This window comes from Balaenoptera physalus, assembly GCF_965194825.1.
Source record: "Balaenoptera physalus genome assembly, chromosome: 5".
Lineage (NCBI taxonomy): Eukaryota > Metazoa > Chordata > Mammalia > Artiodactyla > Balaenopteridae > Balaenoptera > Balaenoptera physalus.
Genome location: NC_138884.1, coordinates 84133631 through 84157066, shown reverse-complemented (window position 1 = coordinate 84157066; position 23436 = coordinate 84133631). Strand labels below are relative to the sequence as shown.

At 37.6% G+C, this 23436-nt stretch overlaps 1 protein-coding gene and 1 pseudogene across 11 annotated transcripts in view; both read left to right on the top strand.

Moving 5' to 3' along the window:
• Positions 1–395: 395 nt before the first annotated feature.
• Positions 396–23436, top strand: part of SLC30A9 (solute carrier family 30 member 9) — a 76719-nt gene continuing 53678 nt past the window's right edge. For 3 of the 10 annotated variants that reach the window (XM_082464245.1, XM_082464244.1, XM_082464242.1), the window contains exons 1-2: positions 400–663; positions 10989–11141. In XM_082464245.1, the coding sequence (XP_082320371.1) occupies positions 552–663; positions 10989–11141 (265 nt within the window). In that variant the 5' untranslated portion in view covers positions 400–551. Of the gene's footprint in view, positions 664–10988; positions 11142–11872; positions 11908–23436 lie in introns of all 10 variants that reach the window. The other 7 variants (XM_082464246.1, XM_082464238.1, XM_082464239.1 and 4 more) reach the window with 6 other exon arrangements.
• On the top strand, positions 20755–22982 carry LOC309661998 (transcription initiation factor TFIID subunit 13 pseudogene; annotated as a pseudogene). The gene has a single exon. The product of its transcript is annotated as a transcription initiation factor TFIID subunit 13 pseudogene (transcript).

Here is a 23436-nt window from a genome sequence, read left to right as displayed (position 1 = left end):
TACTGTGTTCCAGGTTCCGAGGGCACTGAGGACAAATTAGCCTAGGCTTGGGCTTATCCAGAAAGGCTCTGGAGAGGGAGAGGCTCAGAAGGCCACTGTCCTTCCTTCCCACCTTACCTCCCATTTCCAACACCATGGCCCAGGATCTGAGCCCAGAAAAAAGAAAAATAGGCAGAGCCCTCAACGGCTGTCACTTCTCCCAAGGCTTTCCTGGCGGTTAAGAAGCAAACAATTAACTTGTAGATATCCAAGCAAGGTGCAAAAGCAGTACCACGTTAAGACAAGCGGAACACGCCAAATTTTCTGCGCAGCCACGCCCTCCCAAGCTGGTCCGGGGCAAGGTCTCGCGATTCGCGCTCCGCGCGTACGTCATTTCCGCTGCCTCCGCGGCCAGGTCTTTAAATAATGTTACCATTTCCGAGTTCGCTAAGGCCGCCTGCGGCGGCGCAGGCGTCGGTGTTCGGTAGTGTCCGGTCTATGGAGTCAGTTGGTTTCGGCGGCGGCGCGGAGGTAGCGGGCGGTGTCCGAGTGGGGGTCTTTGCCCCGCCAGGATGTTACCGGGCTTGGCCGCCGCCGCCGCGGCCCACAGATGTAGCTGGTCCTCCCTGTGCCGGCTTCGTCTGCGCTGCAGGGCGGTAGCCTGCGGCTCCAGCGACCTCCAGGGTGAGTGTCCTGCGCCGGCCTCTGACTCCGCGGAAGCCGGACTGGAAGACAAGGCCGGCCTCGGCGCCGGGCGCCTGGCCTCGGGAGTATGCCGCCTTGCCCTTTCCCAACCCCAGAACCTTCTTGTCGGGCCTCCGCCTTTGCAGTTCAGCCTGCCCAGCCGGCGGGGGCCCCTACAGGCCTCCCTGATCCTGCTCTCGCCTACGGTTCTAGCACGGCCCCCGCGGGCATTTGGGGGCAATTCTCGGGCCGGGTCGCATCCGTGAAACGGACTACTTCGTTTCAGATAAAACGATACGTGAGCATCGCAGTGCCCGGCGGTGACCGCCCGCCTCCCCGCGCAGGCAGTGCGAAATTGCTGACTCCACAAAGTTCCAGGGTCTTTTGAGCTCACCGCCTTACCTTTTTTGAGCACTTTGACCGAATAGATTTTCTTACCCTGTTCCTTTTCTCGTACTCCCAACCTGTGTTATTAAATTTTCTAAGGAGGAATTTGGGGGTTGCTACGCAACATTTACGAGTCATCCTTTAAGATGGGGGTATGACCATCCTACAATTATTGAATGAGCCCAGTTCGGTTGAACAATATTTTTGGTGAAAAAGTGTCTACTGGAGCTGTAACCCAGAAAAAAGTGGTTATCGGGAGGTTTTATCCCTCTTTTTCAACAGTCTTTTCTGACTCAAATTTAAATTGACAGTTTACAAAATAACCTTGAACTTGCAAGTTTTAATCAGGCTTACCTCCGTTTTTGCCGTCATTGGCATGATGCCATAGGTTGCTTGACACTTGCGAACTGTTAGGAACAATGAGGGAAGAGACAGAACCAAATCCACGCCTGATATAATCCCCCAGAGTCTTGGGGATGAACAGAGTATTTACAGAAACATTTACCCAAAATTTATGTTTGAAAAAACTTGTAGCATGTTTGTGACCTTGCAGTAGAAGTTGGAAGTCGTAGTCATTCAAGTTTATAAGTAACATAAGCTAAAATAATGCCTATCTGTGCAATTATTTTAGAATATGGTCCTATCTTTTATTTGCAATAAATGTAAAAACTGGCTCTTAAAATTTCGCAAGGGTTAATTTTTTTTTTTTAATAAATCAGTTTATTAATTGTCACAATGGTATAATGCAGTATTTTTTTTTTCCATTTTTTAAATTAATTAATTTATTTATTTATGGCTGTGTTGGGTCTTCGTTTCTGTGCGACGGCTTTCTCCAGTTACGGCAAGTGGGGGCCACTCTTCATCTTCATCGCGGTGCGCGGGCCTCTCACTATTGCGGCCTCTCCTGCTGCGGAGCACAAGCTCCAGACGCGCAGGCTCAGTAATTGTGGCTCACGGGCTTAGCTGCTCCGCGGCATGTGGGATCTTCCCAGACCAGGGCTCGAACCCGTGTCCCCTGCATTGGCAGGCAGACTCTCAACCACTGCGCCACCTGGGAAGCCCCCGCAAGGGTTAATTTTAACAGCACTGTTCTTGGGGCTTTTTGGTAGTGATAAAAACGTGTAACTGTGGAGTTTTCCTATAATGGAAATGTACCTGATTCTCTTGTGAACAAAATGATTCATCTGGTTGTACTGTACTCCAAAATCCCCAACTAAACTTTCTGGCCTAGTTGCTTTTATTGACCAAGCAGTTTCGGCATTTTACACTTAAATTACGTGGAGTGGCTGTTGAATTTAGTCTAAACTGCCCTTTAAGAGAGGGTAAAAAGAAGTTGAAATAGTGTAATTTGTAATCCATTATTCTCTGTCGCTGTCAAGTCGAAAATTATGTGCTCTTTGTCTCATCCCTCTGTGAACTACAGATAATAATCACCTATCTCAGCAGTCGGAATGACTGAAAAGTTGTTTGCAGTGTTTATTACCAAAAAATTAAAATGTGTTTTCATGCTTAAAAACAGTAGATGTAAAAAATAACCTTGTTTGTGCAAATTTAGTTTCAAAAATACTGAAACAGTTTTTAAAAGGGCAACCATAATTATGATAAAGCTTAAAAAATTTATTAAGAAAAAGAGTACTAATTTAGAAAAAGAGTACTAAGTACTCTTTAGTACTTAGTACTAAAGAGTACTGAGTACTAACTAAAAAGTACTAAGTTGGATGCACGTATGAAGAAAATATTTGCAGAACTTTTGGGAAAAAATTCTAAAAAATATTTTCTTTATCAAGAAATAAAGTTTAGTTTATGCTTCTAAAACTGCTGTGTGGCTGGGAAAAACTTATAAAGAATAAGTCGGAGGAAATCTTGAAGGAAACAACTGCTTCATTTGCATACTTAAAAATGAGAAATGTCTGTGGGTCAAACTAACACTGAAAACATTTAAAGGCAAAAAGGAAAACAATATTCTAGAGCAGCTCTGTCCAAAAGAACTATAATGCGAACCATGTATGTAATTTTGATTTGTCTGATAGCCATAATTTAAAAATTAAAAACAGATGAAATTAATTTTATTAATATATTTTATCCAGTATATTCAAAATATTTCAACACGTAATCAATATAAAAATTATTGAGATATTTTACATTATCTTTTCTTACCGTTTCTGGAGTCCAGTTTACACTTACAGCACATCTTAGTTCAGACTCCACATTTCAGTAAACAGTGACTACTGTATTGCACAGTGCACTTATAAAGTTAGTATTTCTAATTTATAAAGAGTTTTTACAAACCAACGTACATTCCAGTAGAAAAATGGGCAAAGGAAATGAATGCTTTCATAAAACCATTCGAGTAGCCAATAAAAATGCAAAAATGTTCCATACTTAACTAATAAGCATAGAAATATAAGTCTAAAGGATTTACTACTCATTGTCTCATATTAGCTAAGTTTTTCATAGTGATTCTTCATATTGGGGGTGCAGGAAAGCAGGAACTCTCTTACTGCTGATTGGGACATATAGTTAGTTGAACAGTGTTTTGGAGGTCAGTTATTCTTTATGTTAAAAATAACTTTAGGACTTCCCTGGTGGTTCAGTGGTTAAGAATCCGCTTGCCAACGCAGGGGACACGGGTTAGAGACCTGGTCTGGGAAGATCCCACATGCCACGGAGCAACTAAGCTCGTGTGCCACAACTACTGAGCCTGCGCTCTAAAGCCCGCGAGCCACAACTACTGAAGCCCGCGCGCCTAGAGCCCGGGCTCTGCAACAAGAGAAGCCACTGCAATGAGAAGCCATGCACCGCAACAAAGAGTAGCTCCCACTCGCTGCAACTAGAGAAAGCCCGCGTGCAGCAATGAAGACCCAACGCAGCCAAAAGATAAATAAATAATAAATAAATAAAACCTTACTTTAAAAAAAAAAGAACTTTAAAGGTATATGCCTTCTCACCCAACAATTCTATTTAAAGGGATTTGCTTTCAAGAAATAATCAGATACATATTAAAGTCTGTGCACAAGTTTATTATTAATAGTAGTAAATAGGTAACGTTTACAGTTAAGAAGAGTTGGAAGTGTTATGGTACAATTATTTTTATAAATTTATTTATTTATTTTTGGCTGTGTTGGGTCTTCGTTGCTGCGCGCAGGCTTTCTCTGGTTACAGTGAGTGGGGGCTACTCTTTGTTGCGGTGTGCTGGCTTCTCATTGCGGTGGCTTCTCTTGTGGAGCACGGGCTCTAGGCACACGGGCTCAGTAGTTGTGGCTCACGGGCTCTAGACCGCAGGTTCAGTAGTTGTGGCGCCCGGGCTTAGTTGCTCTGCGGCATGTGGGATCTTCCCAGACCAGGGCTCGAACCCGTGTCCCCTGCATTGGCAGGCGGGTGCTTAACCACTGCGCCACCAGGGAAGCCCTGGTACAGTTATTAAGGGCTGGTGATAGATGCAAACATTTTTTTTTTAAATCATAATTTAGAAGAATATTTAGTGACATGGGAAAATGCTCTTGAAACTAGAAAAAATGTAGTAAGAATATATACTATGATATTACCAGTGACTTTCTCTAGAAAATTTTCTTTATTAACTTTAGTGTTTTTCAAATGATCTACACAAACATGTACTTTTAAATAATAAAAATATTACTTAGTTTCTCTAGTAAATACACCCTTTTTTAAAAAAGTTCTTTTGGCTTTGCATAAGCACTTATTTTATTTTTTCATGTATTTATGTCTTGCCTCATTTGACAATGATTTGAGATGGGAGGATGCTCCTTTAAGGACTACATGCCAAATCAACAGATACGTGCTTTTGCTTAAGTCTGAGATTAATAAAAGTATAGTTTTAAAATAAAAATATAGAAATTGACCTTTGTATTTTTTAATTTCTGTCTGCAATCTGCTAGTATTACCATACGAAAAGTAGAGTGGGAATTTAACCCCTTAAATAACTAATAGGAACATTGACAGTTATAAAAGACCATTTTGGCAGGCTGACAGCATGATTCTGTGTACTTCAGGTTAATAATAGGGTTACCTGTAAAATGAGGTTAACCACGGTATGTGCTTCATAGGGTTTTTGTGAGTGAGGATCATTCAGGAAAGAGGTGCCAGGCATTGTAGTTGCTGGTGGTGCAGTACTGAACAAGACAGACACAGTTTCCACCTTTTCTGGAAATGAGGAATGAGAAAACATATCTAAATGCTATGAAGGAAATAAGCAGAGTGATGGGCTAGAAGGTAGCCAGCAGGGGCCATTTCATTAGCTATGCTGGCCTGGGACTCCAGCTTTTCTGAGGAGGTGGTGACTGAGCCAAGGCATGAAAAGTGAAAATGAGCAAAGCCAGGTGAACATCCGGGGCAAAGAGCAATCCAGGCAGAGCAAATAGAGACCCTAGAGACTAGACTTGTGTTCAGGAGCAGGAGGAAACGTGCTGTGGCTGGAGTATGGTTGGAAGGGGAGGGGTGTGTGAAATGAGATTTGGCAGGTATAGCCTTTTGGGTTGTAGGTTTAAAAAAAAAAGGAAGTGTTTTAAAAATATCATTCTGACTACTGTGTAGAGAATGGATTGGAAAGGGAAGAGTGTAAATAAGGAGATCACTGGGGGCTATTAATTAGAGTTACCTGCGCAAACAGGATTGTGGTTGGGCCATGGTAGTTAGCAGTGGAGATGGAGAGATGTAGATGGCTTTGAGGTATGTTTTGAGATATAAATTATAGTGTGATAATACAGGTAAAGCATTTCATACAGTGGCACTTGGCAAATCCTTAATGTATTCGATATTTTTTTCCCCTTTTCCTAAGCAGATATTTACAAGAATTAAGCAAGGCAGTAGAGTTGGTGTGCCAAGATGCAGTGCAGGAAGTTGTATATTCTTTACATATTCCAAAAAAAAAAAAAAAGGATTCCCTATTGCTTACTCTGTTCTGGTGAAAAATCACATCGGCAATAGTGCTGAAGGTTGAGCCACCTGGTCTAGGTCACCCTTTTGCTTGCCAGATGATTAGACATAAGAGGGATTTTCCTGCATTTTTTGTTAGCTGAAAGCATAAAAGTAAACTAAAGATAGTCAGTGTGTTACTATTAGCAGTATAATATTTGAAATAATTTAACAATGGATGTATTTTTAATTTAAAATTTTAGGCATTTGGGGAAAATACAGAAAAGTATAAGGTATAGAGTAAAAATTATGCATAATCCAGATATTTCACCAGTAGCATTTTTGAATAGTTGAAATCAAGCTGTATTATTTTGTCTCCTGCTTTTTTTAATGCAACATCATGATTCAGTTATACACACACACACGAATATTCTTTTTCAGAATGTATATTTTTCAGAATATACATATATATATTCTTTTTTAGATTCTTTTCCATGGTAGGTTATTACAAGATATTGAATGTAGTTCCCTGTGCTATACAGTAGGTCCTTGTTGTTTATCTGTTTTATATATAGTCGTGTATATATGTTAATCTCAAGGTCCTAATTTATCCCTCCCTTCTTTTCCCCTTTGGTAACCATAAGTATGTTTTCTATATCTGTGAGTCTGTTTCTGTTTTGTAAATAAGTTTATTTGTATCATTTTTTAGATTCCACATATAAGTGATATCATATGACATTTGTCTTTCTCTGTCTGACTTACTTCACTTAGTATGATAATCTCTAGGTCCATCCATCTGCAATGGTCTCTCTTTCTTTTTTTTGTTTTTTAAAAAAATATTTATTTATTTGGCTGTGCTGGATATTAGTTGCGTGCTGCAGGGTCTTCATTGCTGCGTGCGGGATCTTTAGTTGCGGCATGCCGGATCTAGTTCCCTGACCAGGGGTCGAATCTGGGGCCCCTGCATTGGGAGCACGGAGTCTTAACCACTGGACCACCAGGGAAGTCCCTGCAATGGTCTCTTAAGAAAAGAGACTGATCTCTGGAAGACTTAGGTGCAAGTTTGTCTCTGGTCCTGAAATTAGCCTGAAGCAAAACATTTCAAACCATTAAGAAATCTTTTTGTTTGTTTTTAGTTATTATTATTGCAGAAGCAACATGCACAGTAGACAGAATTGTCAGTTTGCATGGGAGAAAAAGAGTTTTTTTGTATTGTTGTAGTCTGAAAAGGCTACATTTCCTCCAAAAGCCAGAGTAAGTGGTAGGTGACAAACAAGATGGGAGAGAGAGGACAAAGGGTGATCAGTAGCAATGTTATTAGGAGTTGCAGAGGCAGTAACAGTAAAATAAAAGCAGAGAAGAGTGATTGTTTCGACTAGACTGAGAAGATACCGTAGCTCTGCAGTCTCGATGAACAGCCTTGTATATGCAGCAAGGAGGAGTGCCTTGTCCAGGCCCGTAGCGTAGTGAGCATCAAGCTGAAGACTCACCTGTACCATAACGCAGCGTGTTTTAGAAGTCCCCTGAAGAAAGGGTATCAGTGGTGGTTAATTTTTTTTGCTGTCTTTCTGCTTCCTAGAATTAATTAACAAATTCAGTAATTTATTCAACAGATGGTTGCGTTTCTACTGCCATGTGTTAGGTATTCTGTTTGTTTTATTGAATCAGATGTGGTCCTGTGTATTTTTTAGAATATGAAATGTTAAAGGTAGAAACATATTCTGCAACTTCTGTGTAATTTTCAATCTTGTATTCATGGCAAATGTGTCCTTTTAAAGCTGATACCTAAAATTCTGCTAAAGTTAAAAATTAATTGCTTTTTGAAACGGTGAGCAAGGAAGCTATCAAGATTACTAAGATAGTGTCAAAGGACACAGGAGTTGGGAATCCCCTGGCGGTCCAGTGGTTAGGACTCTGCGCTTTCACTGTTGAAGTTAAGGGTTCGATCCCTGGTCAGGGAACTAAGATCCCACAAGCCGTGCGGAGAGGCCAAAAAAAGAAAAGGACACAGGAGTCAATTTGAAGAGACCCCTACTGGCCCAAAATGGGATGGACAGTTTGGACATAAATCAGGATAATGACTAAAATGGATTGATATACATCAAATAATGTTTAAATCTATGGAATCATAATGATACATACACATGCAAATTATTGTGTCACTGTTGTAGGATGGTAGGTAGTGAACTCATTATTTTGAGAACTGGTAAATAAAGGGAAAAAATTGAGCATTCAGCCTGACTTTCCTATATGAACTATACTGCTGGATAACCAAATACGTGAAGGGAATTTTCTCTTTGTAGAAGTATTCTGACTAAAAAATGAAGTGATAAAACTATAATATCACCATTTTGTAACCACCTAAGGAATAAATGATTCTAGGCATTGAACAACAGCAGACACTATCACAAATAGAGACAACCAAATATTATGTGGCTCCTGGTTAAAGAACACATCACCACTTAAATCAAGTAGTGTTGTCCTAATAAAAAGGAACCTGAATTTGGATAAAGCCTTTATATCCATCGATTTATAGAACACATAGAAGTACAGGTTAAACAACACCATGGGAATTAAATCAGTAAAATTCAGACTGGAAAACAACCAGGACAAAAATTTAGTACGAACCGCTGGTTTCTTCAATATAAAAATTGCTCTAAAACACATGTCCTGTAGAAAAGAGACTTAAAAGACATCTCAGTCAATTGCAGCATGTGGACCAAATTAGGATCTGTTTACATACACAAAAATTATGACTTGTAACAGTGGAAATTGGAAATTGAGGATATTTCATGATATTAAGGATTTTTTTTTTACTTGCAATGGTGGTATGGCTATGTTTTAAAAAGTTCTTATCTCTTAGAATGCATACTGAAATATTTATGAATGAAACTACTTTATGTCTGAGATTTACATCAAATTAATATGTAGGTGGGGAGATGCTGGTGCAGGCAGAGATGAAACAGGGTTGGCCATGAGTTGATAATTGTTGAAGTAATGAGTATGTGTACGTTTATTGTACTGTTTTTTTCTACCTTTGCATATATTTGAAATTTGCTGTAATAACATGTTTTAAAAATTAAGGAGAACCTTGAAAAAGATCTAGGATCAAGTCATGAAAACATTGTCCTCTTCTGAGGAAGTATTTTTAGACTGTAGTAATCCCTCTTTAAACACCTTAGCACAGTCTCTATAGAAGTGTTTCATCAGTGGGTAAAAAAAATGTTGGTGTCATAGTGTTTTTGTTAGGTAATAATCACAAAAGATATTTTGAATAGGGCTGACAAGTCGGAACACCAGTGGCTGTGGTGAAGAAGATGCTTTCCTGGAGGGTGGGTTTCTTAGGAGAATTTGCTTTAACCCTTTCTTCACTAATTAATTTTGCTGGTAGGCTACATATTTTAACGTGCAAGAAGATACATTGTTATATTCACTTTACTCAGCCTTTAATAAGTAGAGGCAAATGATCAAAAAAACATACTGGGGGACTTCCCTCGTGGTGCAGTGGTTTAAGAATCTGCTTGCCAATCAGGGGACACGGGTTTGATCCCTGGTCCTGGAAGATCCCACATGCCATGGAGCAAGTAAGCCTGTGCACCGCAACTACTGAGCCTGCACTCTAGAGCCTGCGAGCCACAGCTGCTGAGCCCATGTGCCACAACTACTGAAGCCCACGTGCCTAGAGCTCGTGCTCCTCAACAAGAGAAGCCACCGCAATGAAAAGCCCACGCACCGCAACAAAGAGTAGCCCCCGCTCGCTGCAACTAGAGAAAGCCTGTACGCAGCAAGGAAGACCCAACACAGCAAAAAATAAATAAATTTATTAATTAAAAACAACAACAACAACAAAAACATACTGGGCCTTCAACAAATATTTGCCAAATAAGTGAAAGAGTAAGATGGCATCAGAAAGTTTTTGAAGAAAACAAGTTCTAAGCCTGGAATTTGAGTGAATACTTATGCTGCCTTATGTCCCTCATGCTTTTCAGATTATCTTCAGTGTTCACAATAATTGATGTTCCTGATGAATTCTCTGAGCCATTAAAAAATTTATTTTTCTTGATTTTGGAAGGAAATCTACACATGCACATACATGAATTAACATTTTGGGAAGATCATTATTAAGCAGTTAGAAAAGTTTCAACTCTTAAGTGCTTAACCCTCCACTCTTGGAGAAACTTGACTGTTTCTAATGATATAATTTCATTACTTCACCTAAAACTTCAGAAAATATATAAATTATACCTAAACAAGATTTTCGAGTTTTAAGTACTCAGCGTAAAAAAATAAAAGCAAGAGGGTCACATGAGAGTAGAGACAGATAGATTTACTTTTCTACCACTTGGATGCAAATGTGGAATATATTTTCCTTCTGTATTTCAGCCCTCTAAAGCTCACAGTCAACCCAGATGCAACAGCTAAAGTGCTTTGTAATTAGTCTTCTATTCTTCCCTCAATTAGAATTCCCATATACTGAGAAATCTCACCAAATGTTGATCTAATTATCTGATTTAAAAACATCAGTGACAGTATGAATGACTGATTAATATAATTCACATATTGATTGTGAAATGAAAGATGACTCAATCTCCAGCTAGCAGAAGGAAGATGCAGGGTAATTTTGAGTAGGACACACTCCTGACCTTCCCCCTCTCAGAGTTCTTATTCTGAAAAGTACATTATGCCATTTTTTTTTTATCATGCAACCAGCATACAAAATAAAGAATATCTTTTATATGCCAGAGACCTTTCAGAACAGCTGAATAATACGAATATTTTGATTTTATATAATTTTAAAAGTTTCCATGTAAATAAATTTGCAAATTAGGGGAAAAAAAGGAATATTTTATTTTCCTTTACAAAATATAGACCCTGTATACCTAGGGCTCAATGAAACACCTCCACGGAAAGGGTGACTTAGCATTGTGCATTTGGATATTTAACAGGATGAAAGTTTTTACTGTTATTCTGTAAAATTATTCTCTTATCATAGGAGGTATGTTTTATTGGGTATAAAAATCCTTATTATTAGTTTGTTTGAAATTTAAAAAATTTTTTTCTTTTAGAATGGCAGAATTTAGTGACATTTGGAAGCTTTTCAAATATTGTTCCCTGTTGCACACTGAATCAAGTAAAGTTGTATTCCACAAATGTTCAGAAAGAAGGACAGGGATCACAAACTCACAAAATGGAAAAAGTACCATCATTTGATGAAGCAGGTATGTATAAATCTTTTAAAATAGTTTTTTTCTGTGTACCGGGATGGTTTGCATAAGATTATTTGTTCCTTGAATGTTTGATAGAACTTACATGTAAAACCATCTGGGCTAGTGTTTTCTTGGTGAGGAGTCATTAAACTACTAACTTAATTTCTTTTAATTTTTCGATTTCATTTTGACTCTATTTTGGTAAGTTCTGTTTTTTTCTAGGAATTTATCCACTTCAACTAAATTTTTAATTTATTGACATAAAGTTCATGGTACTCTCTGTATACTTTTAGCAGCATATGTAGTTACACCCTTTTTTCCATTCCTAGTGGTGTTTGTCTTATTTTCTTGATTAATTTTGCCAAAGCTTTGTCTATTTTATTATTTTTCCAAGTAATTTTTTTTACTTTATATCATATGTTTGTCTCTTATTTCATTAATTTCTACTCTTACCTTAAATATATTCTCCTTTCTTCTTCCTTTGTATTTACTGTTATTCATTTTTTAACTATCAGTTAGCTATTTTGCTCATTAATTTTGAACCTTTTTTTTCTAAAGTAGGAATTTAAGCCATAGTAACTCTGATGGTAGATTTGACATTCTTTCTTTTAGTTTTACCTAAAATTTTGCATTGTGTATTTTGAAGCTATGTTATTAGATGCATACACATGTAGAATTGTTACATAACACTGATGAATTAGACCTTTTATTGTTACGTAACAACTCTTTTTTTTTTTTTTTAGTGACATCTCCACCAGATTTCATTGGTATTTGCCTGGTATAATTTTTCCTGTCCTTTGGCTTTAACCTTTTTTGTCCTAATTTGATAATCTTTGTCTTTTAACTGAAAGTTTAGTCTGTTTACATTTACTGTAATCATCGATATGTTTGGACATATTTCTGCCATTGTATCATGTGCTTCCCTGTGCGTTTTTTTTTTTTTTTTAATTCCTTTTTTGCCTTCTAAAAAAACCTTTTTTTTTTCTCATTCCATTATCCCCTCTCCCTCATACACAGAAACAACACACACTTGCTTGGGAGTTATATACTTTATGTCTGTACTAAAGTCTAAAGGTAATTGAAAAGTTTACTTTCCTTCGAAAAGTACAAAGAACTTAGAATGTTTTAACTCTGGTCACCCCTTCTGAACTTACATGTGATTTGTTTGCTAGTATTTTGTGTCTATTCTGCTCTCTTTTCCTTCTATAAAATAAACATTGCTATTTGTTTAAATTTATCTAAAATCTTTGTTAACCATCTTTTCTTATTTCTCTGCTCTTTCTGTCTGATGTAGAATACATCCTATAGAAATTCCTTTAGGTGAGGATCTTTCATGGTAAAGGCACATTTTAATATCTTATTCCATTGTCTTTTGGCTTTCACTGTTGCTGTTGAGAAGTCAGATATCATGCCTTTGTTTCCATGTCTTTTCTGTTTGTCTGCTTTTTAAATTTGATTAACTTTATTTTGAAAGTCTTTTTCTTTGGTGTAAACTGCAGTTTTACTATGAAGTGACTAGGTGTGTATTTCTTTATATTTACCCTGCCTGAGATTTGTTGGGCTTCCTGGATCTGAGAATTGGCATTTTTCTATCAATACAATTCTGGAATTCTACAATTCTCTGTCACTGTCCCTTGAAGTATGTATTACCCCCTCTCATTTCTCTTTTATCTCCTTTTGGAACTCTAGTTAGAAATATTTTGGATCTTCCTGCTTTATTTTCCCTGTCTCTAAACCTCTCTGACATACTTTGTATTTCTTTATCTTTCTGGCCTGGATCCTGGATTATTTCCTTAGGTCTACCTAGTTCACTAATTCCCTCTTTAGTTGCCTCTAATCTGCTGGTTGGTACATCTGTTGTGTTTTTAATTTTAATGGTTATATTTTTCATTTCTAGAAATTATTTCTATTTTTCATCTTGCTTGGTTGGTCTCTTGTTCCTTGCTTATGTTTTCAAACTTCTCTATTATTAGGCATATTAAACATAGCTATTTTATAATCTGTGACTGAAAATTCTGCTATCTGAAATCTTTTGGTTCTTACTGTATTATCTTTTTCCTCTGTTTCTTGCTCTCATTCATGATGCCCTATCTGTTTTTAAACTGAGAAGTGTTCATTTTCCATATAGTTTTATATCTTGGAACTATTTGATGTCTCTGATTGAGGATGTGTTCCTGCATAGAGAGTTTGCGTTTGCCTCTGTTAGCTGCTGGGGACACAACTTGGGACCACATTAAATTAAAGTCAGCTTAAGATTTTTGGACCACGTTGGTAGCATGAATTCAGACTATAAACTTGTGTGAGCTGCCTTATCCTTAGGATTTTCAGGGGAGTTTTTTTCTTCTCCACTATGTGACACCAGAGTAGGTGCAGGCTTGCTTCCTTGCTATCCCCTTCTCTGTGTGTTTTTGCTAGGTCACAGTAATGCCAAGTGTCTAGCTTTTTTTCTGGGTATCTCCTGTTAAACTCTCCATCTTTAGCAGAACCTAGTTTTATTCTTTGTTCTCCCATGCCCCTTGCAGCTGTGGAAGTAGAAGCTCAAAGAATGTAAGCTTCAACAGAAATCATCGGGAAAAAACTGGCTTTGGTCTGCTCTCTTATTCTACAGAGGTCCTGCTTTCCCTTCATTTTTGCCCTCTTCACATCATTTTGCTAGCTTAGCAATGCATTTGAAAAGTTTTTTTTCTAGTCTGCTGTGCAGCATTAAAAAGAAGTCCTTTATTCATTCATTTATTCATTAATTTATTCAAGGAATATTTATTGAGCACTTTTTATATGGCAGCAAATGAGAATGACTCTCTGAGTTTATATTCTCTTTATTACTAAAATAGAAAATTAAGCAAAAAAAGTATAGTAAGTACTGTGATAGAAGAAATACTGTGTGCTGGAGGGACACCTAACTGAGTCTTGAGTGGTTGAGGAAGGTTTCCATAGGAAATGATATCTAATTAGTGACCTGAAAGTAGGCATTGGTGTGATGAATGGTGGAGAAAAAAGGTAACACTGCAAGTAACTTAGTGTGACTAGACTAGTGAGTAGAGGACCTCGTGGTGGGGTTGGTAGTTTTGAAAGTACAAGGGGTGAAACTCACGAGGTAAATGGTAGTCAGATTAGGGTTTTGTTCAGGAGTTTGGGCTGTTTTGTAGGCAATGGAAATCTATTGGAGTATTTTAAGTAGAGGAAGTACTTAATCAGACTTAAGATTTTAGAAGGATAACTAGATGCAGACTGGAAAACAGATTGCAAAGGAGGGAGACTGAAAACAGTAATACAAATGAGGCTGTAGTCTAGGTTAATGTCAATGATTTTTTTTTTTTTTTTTTTTTGTGGTTTTTTTTTTTTTTTTTTTTTTAACATCTTTATTGAAGTATAATTGCCTTACAATGGTGTGTTAGCTTCTGCTTTATAACAAAGTGAATCAGTTATACATATACAATATGTTCCCATTTCTCTTCCCTCTTGCATCTCCCTCCCTCCCACCCTCCCCATCAATGATTTTTTTTAAGGGAGTAGGTGAACACAAGAGATTTAGGAGCTGAATAATTAAGACCTCTTGATTGAATTTGGGGGACTGAAATAGAGGGTCAAGTAAAGGACAGTGCATGGTTACTGGATTGGATTGGGTGATTGTGTCAGTGATTTCATTGATTTCTAAAATTAGGGGACTTCTCTGGTGGCGCAGTGGTTAAGAATCTGCCTGCCAATGCAGGGGACGTGGGTTTGATCCCTGGTCTGGGAAGATCCCACATGCCGCAGGGTAACTAAGCCTGTGCGCCACAACTACTGAGCCTGTGTTCTAGAGCCTGTGAGCCACAACTACTGAGCCTGCGTACTGCAACTACTGAAGCCCGTGCGCCTAGAGCCTGTGCTCCGCAACAAGAGAAGCCACCGCAATGAGAAGCCCACGCACCGCAACGAAGAGTAGCCCCCGCTCGCTGCAACTAGAGAAAGCCCGCGTGCAGCAACGAAGACCCAACACAGCCAAAAGTAAATAAATAAAATAATTAATCTATAAAAAATAAAATTAGGAATACCAAAGCTGGAGTATATATTAATGAGAAGGTGAGGATTCAGTCTTGGACATCTGAATCATAGGTGCCTCTGGGGCATCTTAACAGATGACTAGTAGGCAGTTGGTTATACTACTTTTCTACTGTGAGACATGATCTCTTGGCTGGATTACTGCAGTAGCCTCTCCCGGGGCTCCTTGCTTCCATTCTTACTTTCTCATTATATTTCAGCCAAACCAGTCTCCTTTTGGTTCTTAGAAAATACCAAACTTATTCTTGTTTTAGGGTGTTTGCTCTAGTTGCTTTTTCTTTCCAAGATGCCCTTCTTCATGTGGCTGACCCTTTTGGTCATTTACATCTTTTTTTTTTTAAATATAAATTTATATATTTATTTATTTATTTTTTGGCTGCGTTGGGTCTTTGTTGCTGCGTGCGGGCTTTCTCTGGTTGTGGTGAGTGGGGGCTAACTTCGTTGTGGTGCGTGGGCTTCTCATTGCAGTGGCTTCTTGTTGTGGAGCACAGGCTCGAGGCTCGCGGCTTCAGTAGTTGCAGCACTCAGGCTCAGTAGTTGTGGCTCGTGGGCTCTAGAGCACAGGCTCAGTATTGTGGCGCACAGGCTTAGTTGCTCTGCAGCATGTGGGATCTTCCTGGACCAGGGAACCCATGTCCCCTGCATTGGCAGGCAGATTCTAAACCACTGCGCCACCAGGGAAGTCCTGGTCATTTACACCTTAAATGACATGTCAGCTCTGCACACCCAGTCAGTCTTTAATATTACACTCATTTTAATTCTCTGTGTAGCTAACACTTATTACTGACTGTTACTTTCAGTATCTGCTTTATTTTTCTCCCCGTTTCCAAGCCTCGTGATAGCAGGAACTTCAGTGCCTAGAGCAGTGGTTTGCACATAGTAGGGGTTTAATATTTTGTAAATAAGTGAATGCATAGAGTTCTAACCTGGGGATAGAGATTTAGGACTTATTAGCTACACCCAGGTGGTAACTGAAGTCATGAGTGTGTTTGAGACAGTATAGGGAGAGAGTTTAGATTGGGGAGATAAGAGCTAGTACAAAATCCCCAGTGAGTAAAGGACAGGTGGAAGAGGAGGAGCTTGCAAAGAATACTTGAGGAGGTGCAGTCTGGAGAGGTAAGAGAAGAGCCAAGGAGAGTATGGTGTTAGGAGAAGAGAGTATTTGAAGAAGAATAATAAACATTTCAAGACTGTCTTTCCTATAGTTGGATGTCTTTCACCGGGAAGATTTTACAGATTCCTTGAGAAACCTGTGTTTATGTTTATGATGCCTGTTTTTCATCCTTTTCGCTAAGCCTCATCTTCTCTTGGGCTTACTATGCAGTTTTAGCCAGTTTCTTCTCTTTTCTTTGTGGTGATGGAGAACTGCTGGGGTAAATATTGATTGAGAGTTTGATATTAGAGGATGAAGGAATGGAGAGTGTCATGAGTCCCTAAGTTCCAGAAATAAGCATATTTATTAGAACGTTGAAATGGGAGAAGAAACAGGTGATGAAATAATATAATTAAAGGTAAAACATGTTATAATGCTCTTCTGAGGTGAACATGGACTCAGGCAAAAATATTTAATGTTGGTTCCACTATACAAAAGGCTTGAAATTGAAATCTGTGACTAGGTTTCTTTTTTCTCTGCTGACTGAAATTAAGATGTTAGTTTATTTTATTATATTAGGAGTACAGTGTTTATTGATGATTTTATTTTGGGCTCAAGTTTTCAGAATTTGCTTAGGCCAAATTAGACCTTGTTAGCCATCAGATAGACGGCAAGTAATTGCTTGATTGAAAGATAATTTGTATATTTAAGAGTTTGAGATTGACTTCTGAATAATTCAGATCACATGATAAAGTCAGAAACAGCTCATTAAGAGGCAGAGACTTGCTAAGGAATCCTTAAGTTTTTAAGGAGCATTCAGATGTTTTAAATTTTAGTAAAATCAGTTTTAATTTTGCTAATGACAGCAGATGTGTGGCAAACAGCCAGGGCTTGAGCTTAAAACAAATTTCTAGAGATATTCATGGATAGAATGTCTGGTTACTTATTGAAATCATAAAGATTCTACTCCAGTGATCCAGTGTAAGTTTATTAAGATGGTGGTGTACAAAAAAAGTATTCATACATGTGTTTGAGCCATCTACTAGCATTTCTTGTTTGTGATTCTTTTTTGCTGCACTGGGTGGCTTGTGGGATCTCAGTTTCCCAAACCAGGGACTGAACCTGGGCCATGGCAGTGAAAGCCCAGAATCGTAACCACTAGGCTGCCAGAAACCTCCCTGTGATTCGTAACACTATATAATTAGTAATGTCTAGACAGTTTGTGGTGAGAAGAATATCCAGAAGTATCAGTTTTAGAGCAACTTATTTTATGTGATTTGTTTGAATGACTTTGATCATTGTAGAAAGGAGGGTTGTCTGTGAAACTTTAGACAGTAGATTTCAGTTGTTCAGACACTAGGTGAGTGTTGAAAGCTTATTATTCTACCACCCTGTCCCTTCACTTTTCTCTGCCCAAGGCTCTATTCCCCAAAACAAAATTTTTAAGTAATTGATATATAGATTCTATAGATAAAGATGCTTTAGAATTAGTTTGCTGTGTAGGTAGACAAAAATAAAATATCAGTTATTTAACTGATCAGTGTCAAATGTTATAAGCCATAGTTATTAATTAATTAAATAGAAGTGTTTTTAAGCCTTTTTTTTTTTTTTTTCTAATATGCCATCATAACCTACTTAGGATCTGATGAATAGTTAAAATAAAGCCTTTTTGGATTTTCTGTACGTTTTAGTTATCAAAACATACCATGTTGGAAGCAACCTAAGTGTCCATCGACAGATGAATGGATAAAGAAGATGTGGCACATATATACAATGGAATATTACTCAGCCATAAAAAGAAACGAAATTGAGTTATTTGTAGTGAGGCGGATGGACCTAGAGTCTGTCATACAGAGTGAAGTAAGTCATAAAGAGAAAAACAAAACCGTATGTTAACACATATATATGGAATCTGAAAAGAAAAAAAAGGTTCTGATGAACCTAGGGGCAGGACAGGAATAGAGACACAGACGTAGAGAATGGACTTGAGGACACGGGGAGGGGGAACGGTAAGCTGGGACGAAGTGAAAGAGTAGCGTTGACATAGATACACTACCCCATGTAAAATAGATAGCTAGTGGGAAGCAGCTGCATAGCACAGGGAGATCAGCTTGGTGCTCTGTGACCACCTAGAGGGGTGGGATAGGGAGGGTGGGAGGGAGAGGCAAGAGAGAGCAGATACGGGGATATATGTATATGTATAGCTGATTCACTTTGTTATACAGCAGAAACTAACACAACATTGTGAAGCAATCATACTCCAATAAAGATGTTAAAAAAAAAAAAAGAAAAAAAAGTACCATGTTAAGTCATTTCCCCAGTGGCTTTTGCTGAAAAGTAAGAGATATACTAAAAATTACATGTAAGAATTTTTTGCTTTTATTTCAGAGAGTTTTGCTTTTGTTAATGCCTATTCTGTTGACATTTAATTTATACATAAGAGCATTAAAAGAAGGGAAATCAGTGGCTAGGGAGAAATTCTGATCAAGATAGCAATAGCGTTGTTGAATGAATGCTCTGAGGTAACTGTTCTGCTTCTCACTTATTGGAGTGATAGACAAAATATACAAAGAGAAAACTGAAGGAGTAGTTGGACTCAAAAAAAGGTATGTTATGTCCAAGAAGTGGAACAGAACATGCCAGGCTCTGGGTTTGTAAGCAGGCACTGGCAGCCAGGAGTTTGGCTTGTTAGGGCTAATGGATCTATAAGTGCTCCATGCATACCCGGGTACTGGAGTCAGACTCACTGCGTGAACTTAGCCACCCACCCTCAAACAGGAGGCTGAAGCTAGCCTCTCCCATTAGTTACCTGAGGTTCTGTCTTGTAGGAGGCTGTTGGGTAGGGAGGCAAAAGGAAGAAAGTGAACTGAAACCTGCTGTTTGCTGGCTTGGAGACTGAACTGAGGGGTCGGAATTTCAAACTGGCAGTGTGAGGTCTGGTTCAGGACGGAAGGGTCAGATTGAGTTGTGGGCACTAGAGCATGAGGAGGAGAGTGAAAGGATATATCCTTCAGAATAAGTTTGCAAATTCTAAAATTTAAAAGTGCACGAAGGATCATATTGCAATATATAAATGAATCGAATCAATATGTTATATACCTTAAACTTACAAAACATTATGTCAGTTATATCTCAGTAAATCCTAACGCTAAGAAAGCCAGCAAAATCAACAATCAAATATGAATTAACTCCAGATGATGTTAAAATAACAGCCTGAATTGCTTTATTTATTTATTTTTATTAATTAATTTATTTATTTTTGGCTGTGTTGGGTCTTTGTTGCTGTGTGCGGGCTTTCTCTAGTTGTGGCGAGAGGGGGCTACTCTTCGTTGCGGTGCCCGGGCTTCTTATTGTGGTGGCTTCTCTTTTGTTTTTTTTCTTTTGTGGTGGCTTCTCTTGTTGCGGAGCAGGGGCTCTAGGCACGCGGGCTTCAGTAGTTGTGCCTCACGAGCTCAGTAGTTGTGGCTTGCGGGCTCTAGAGCGAAGGCTCAGTAGTTGTGGCGCACGGGCTTAGTTGCTCCGCGGCATACGGGATCTTCCGGGACCAGGGCTCAGACCCATGTCCCCTGCATCGGCAGGCGGATTCTTAACCACTGCACCACCAGGGAGGTCCCCAGAATTGCTTTAAATAAGTTTAATATCCTCAAAAGAATAAATGAAGTACTCATATTTTGAAACGCAAACTGGCAGAAATAAAAGCAGAACGAGGAAATCTGGGAAAGAGCCAACTATAGAGCTTACAAATGAAAGTGTAATCACTAAAGTAAGAATTTAATAAATAGCCATAGTCAAGTAGAGAATTAGTAAATTGAAATTCACCCTGAATGAGCATAGGAAAGCAAAAAGATTTTCCAAGAAAATGAAAAAGCTTTAAAAAGGCATGAAGCTCTAGCCTATATTTAATAGGCATTTCAGAGAGAGAGAGAGAGAGAGAATAGAGAAATGGTGGAGAAATTATATATAAAGAGATAATGGATGAGAATTTTTTAGAATTTGAGAAAAACAAGGATCTTCAGATCAAAAATACACTTTTAGTACTAAACAGGGTAAATGAAAAGAAACCCATAGATTTCAAAACTGAAACAAGAAACAACCCAACTTAAAAGTTTCCAAAGAGAAAGTCAGCCTGCTATCAGTACAATTGTTGCTCTCTTGAAGTAGACTTTTTATCTGCAACAATATGCAGAAAATAAGGGAGAAGTGATTTGGAGTAATAGCCATGAAAGGGTAAGAAGAAAAATAAATGTTACCCTAGAATTTTATACTTGTCTAAATAATCATTCTAGAGGGAAGGCAAAAATAAAAACATTTCACATATATAAAGATGACTATCATTTACTACTAACCTACCCACATTAAGAAAAAACTATTCAAATATGTATTTCTATAAGATGCAGAGTAAACTCAGGGAAAGAAGCGTTGGGATATAAAAGGGACAGTGAAAAGCAAGAAATGGATAAAATGTGTTGGTAAAGTTAATTATTGATAGTAAAAATAATAAACATTTTATATTAAATGCTAAAATTTTAGTCAAGAGTAATAAGATAGGGCTGGCTGCTGGGATGGCAGATGAAGAAGAAGACCCCACCTTTGAGGAAGAAAATGAAGAAATTGGAGGAGGTGCAGAAGGTGGACAGGGTAAAAGAAAGAGACTTTTTTCTAAAGAATTACAGTGTATGATGTATGGATTTGGGGATGACCAGAATCCTTATATTGAGTCAGTAGATATTCTTGAAGACCTTGTCATAGAGTTCATCACTGAAATGACTCACAAGGCAATGTCAATTGGAAGACAAGGTCGGGTACAAGTTGAAGATATCGTCTTCTTGATTCAAAAGGACCCAAGAAAGTTTGCTAGGGTTAAAGACTTGCTTACTATGAATGAAGAATTGAAACGAGCTAGAAAAGCATTTGATGAAGCAAACTATGGATCTTGACACCTTTTGTACTTTCTGAAGCTTCATTATTTTCTGGGGAAACCATATTTAATAACTATATTTTCCACAGTAAGGTTCTGATATCTAGCTATGTCAATGAAAGATAGAGAACCACAAAGTTTTCAGTCTTTATTTTCATGTCTTCAATTTTAGAGTGTTATTTGAGCCTTTAATTGCCTGCCATTATATTACCATACTTTGAATTACTTACTAGATTTTAATGACCACATGTACGTCAAAGTACCTTGCAAACCATTCAGTTCCTTCTGATTTTTTGCCATTGTAGGCTGTACTGTGGCTGTTTAATATGTGAAATCTAAATGGTACCTTTGATAGCTAAGACATGTGTTTCATGTTTCTAAAGTTTTTAGATTACAGTAGTCTAAGTTATTAAAAGATAGTGAACTGGTTTGTGTTTCTTTTAAGGAGAAAATGATAGAAAATACAGCCTTTTTAAAGAGTGTTTATTTGTCTTAAGATAATTTGTTTTAATACTCTTCTTTAGATAACGAGTGATTTTTTTTCTTTTAATTTTTTTATTTTTTGAGAAACTAAAAGTTTCCTATGAGTGCTTCTGTGTTGGAAGACCTATTTGATTTAAAATCTTTGGGGCTTATACTGTTTGTCAGGTTTTAAGAGAACTCATTTTCCCAGGTCAAATTAAAGCTTCTAAATATAAGTGTTTTCAGTAGCAGAATGGCATTGCTGAAAAAGCTGATGGTAGGATAAGCATTTGGGGTAGTGTTTTATTAACATATTTGTTAGTATTTGTTCATTGTGGAAATGTGTACTTGACTAAGACCATGTGTGGCTATGGAAACCACTTTTGTAGTTCAGCATATACAGGTTTTGTGTGTATTTAACTTACTGTATTATTCTTGCACTTAGCGTAAAGTAAGGATTTAAAATTGCATTTAAGGGGATCATTGGATATTACTGTTTGTGAAACTGAATGTTTTGTGTGCTGCTTATAAACATTATCTATGAATCAGTACTTAGGAAAATTTTACTTAACCTATCAATATAAGGAATAAAGTATGAAAAATTAAAAAGATTTAAAAAAAAAAGAGTAATAAGATAGAAGAAGTTTTCAGTGGTTAAAGGTTTTTTTCTTGTTCAGAGGAAGGTAGAGATGGGGAATGACTTAACAGATGGTTAGAAAGATTTATAGGAAAGTATGTATGTTAAATTTCTAAATGGAATCATGAAAACAATAGAACTATAATCTTATAAATTCGAAGCCAGCATGGGCGTGGGGTGAGAGGAGGATATAGAAAACTTTATGAATCTAACAGATGGCAGGATAGGCAAAAGAAAAATAAAAACAGGAAAAAAAGGATGGTAAACTGAAGTCAGACAGTAAGGTGGCAGAAGTCTAAATCAGGTAACCAAGTAGTCAGTCAGGTTTCATGGTGTTGCCTATCATTTATATATACTCATATTCTAAATATGTAGAAGTGGTTCATTTCCATTTATTTCATCATTTCCACCTCTATATAAAATAAAATCAATATCTCCTTGATTCCATTCTCTTTTCCAGCTCTTACTGAAAGTCCAGATATCGCTTTCACTTCCTCATCTCCCATTCTCACCTCAACCTGTTGCTCCGTCCCTACTCTTCCTGCCAAAACTGCTGTTGTCAAAAGGTTGCCAGTGATCTTCATGTTGCTGATCCAGTTTTCACTTCTATCCTCTTTTCCCAAAAATACACAAATATCTACTTACAAATCAATTATTATTTTAAACATAGACGTAATGTAGAAAAGTGGTTAAGAGAGGAGACTAATCGAAATGACTTGGGTTTCAATCCTGACTGTACTTCCATTTTTAAAATACTAGCTGTGTAACTTTGAGGGAAGTTCCAAAACTTCCTGAATAAGATGAAGATAATAACAGTACTTACCTCAGAGCAGTTCTGTGAGGATTAAATGAAATAATGCATGTAAAACATATAGTGTACTCTATGTGGCACATGGTAAATACTTAGTAAATGTTAGCTATTGTTAATAAGCTCCAAAATGTAATATTATTGAATGAAGATATAAATATAATAAGAGAAAAGGTTTTAAGGGTGAGATTTTTATTACAAAATGTTTGATACATATAAAAGAATACATGCTATGTATATGTAAGTTAGAAAGCATAATAAAATCAACGCCTGGGAATTTACCACCTAACCTGAGAACCTTGCATTCTTTTTTTTTTTTAAACTTTTAATTTTATTTATTTATTTATT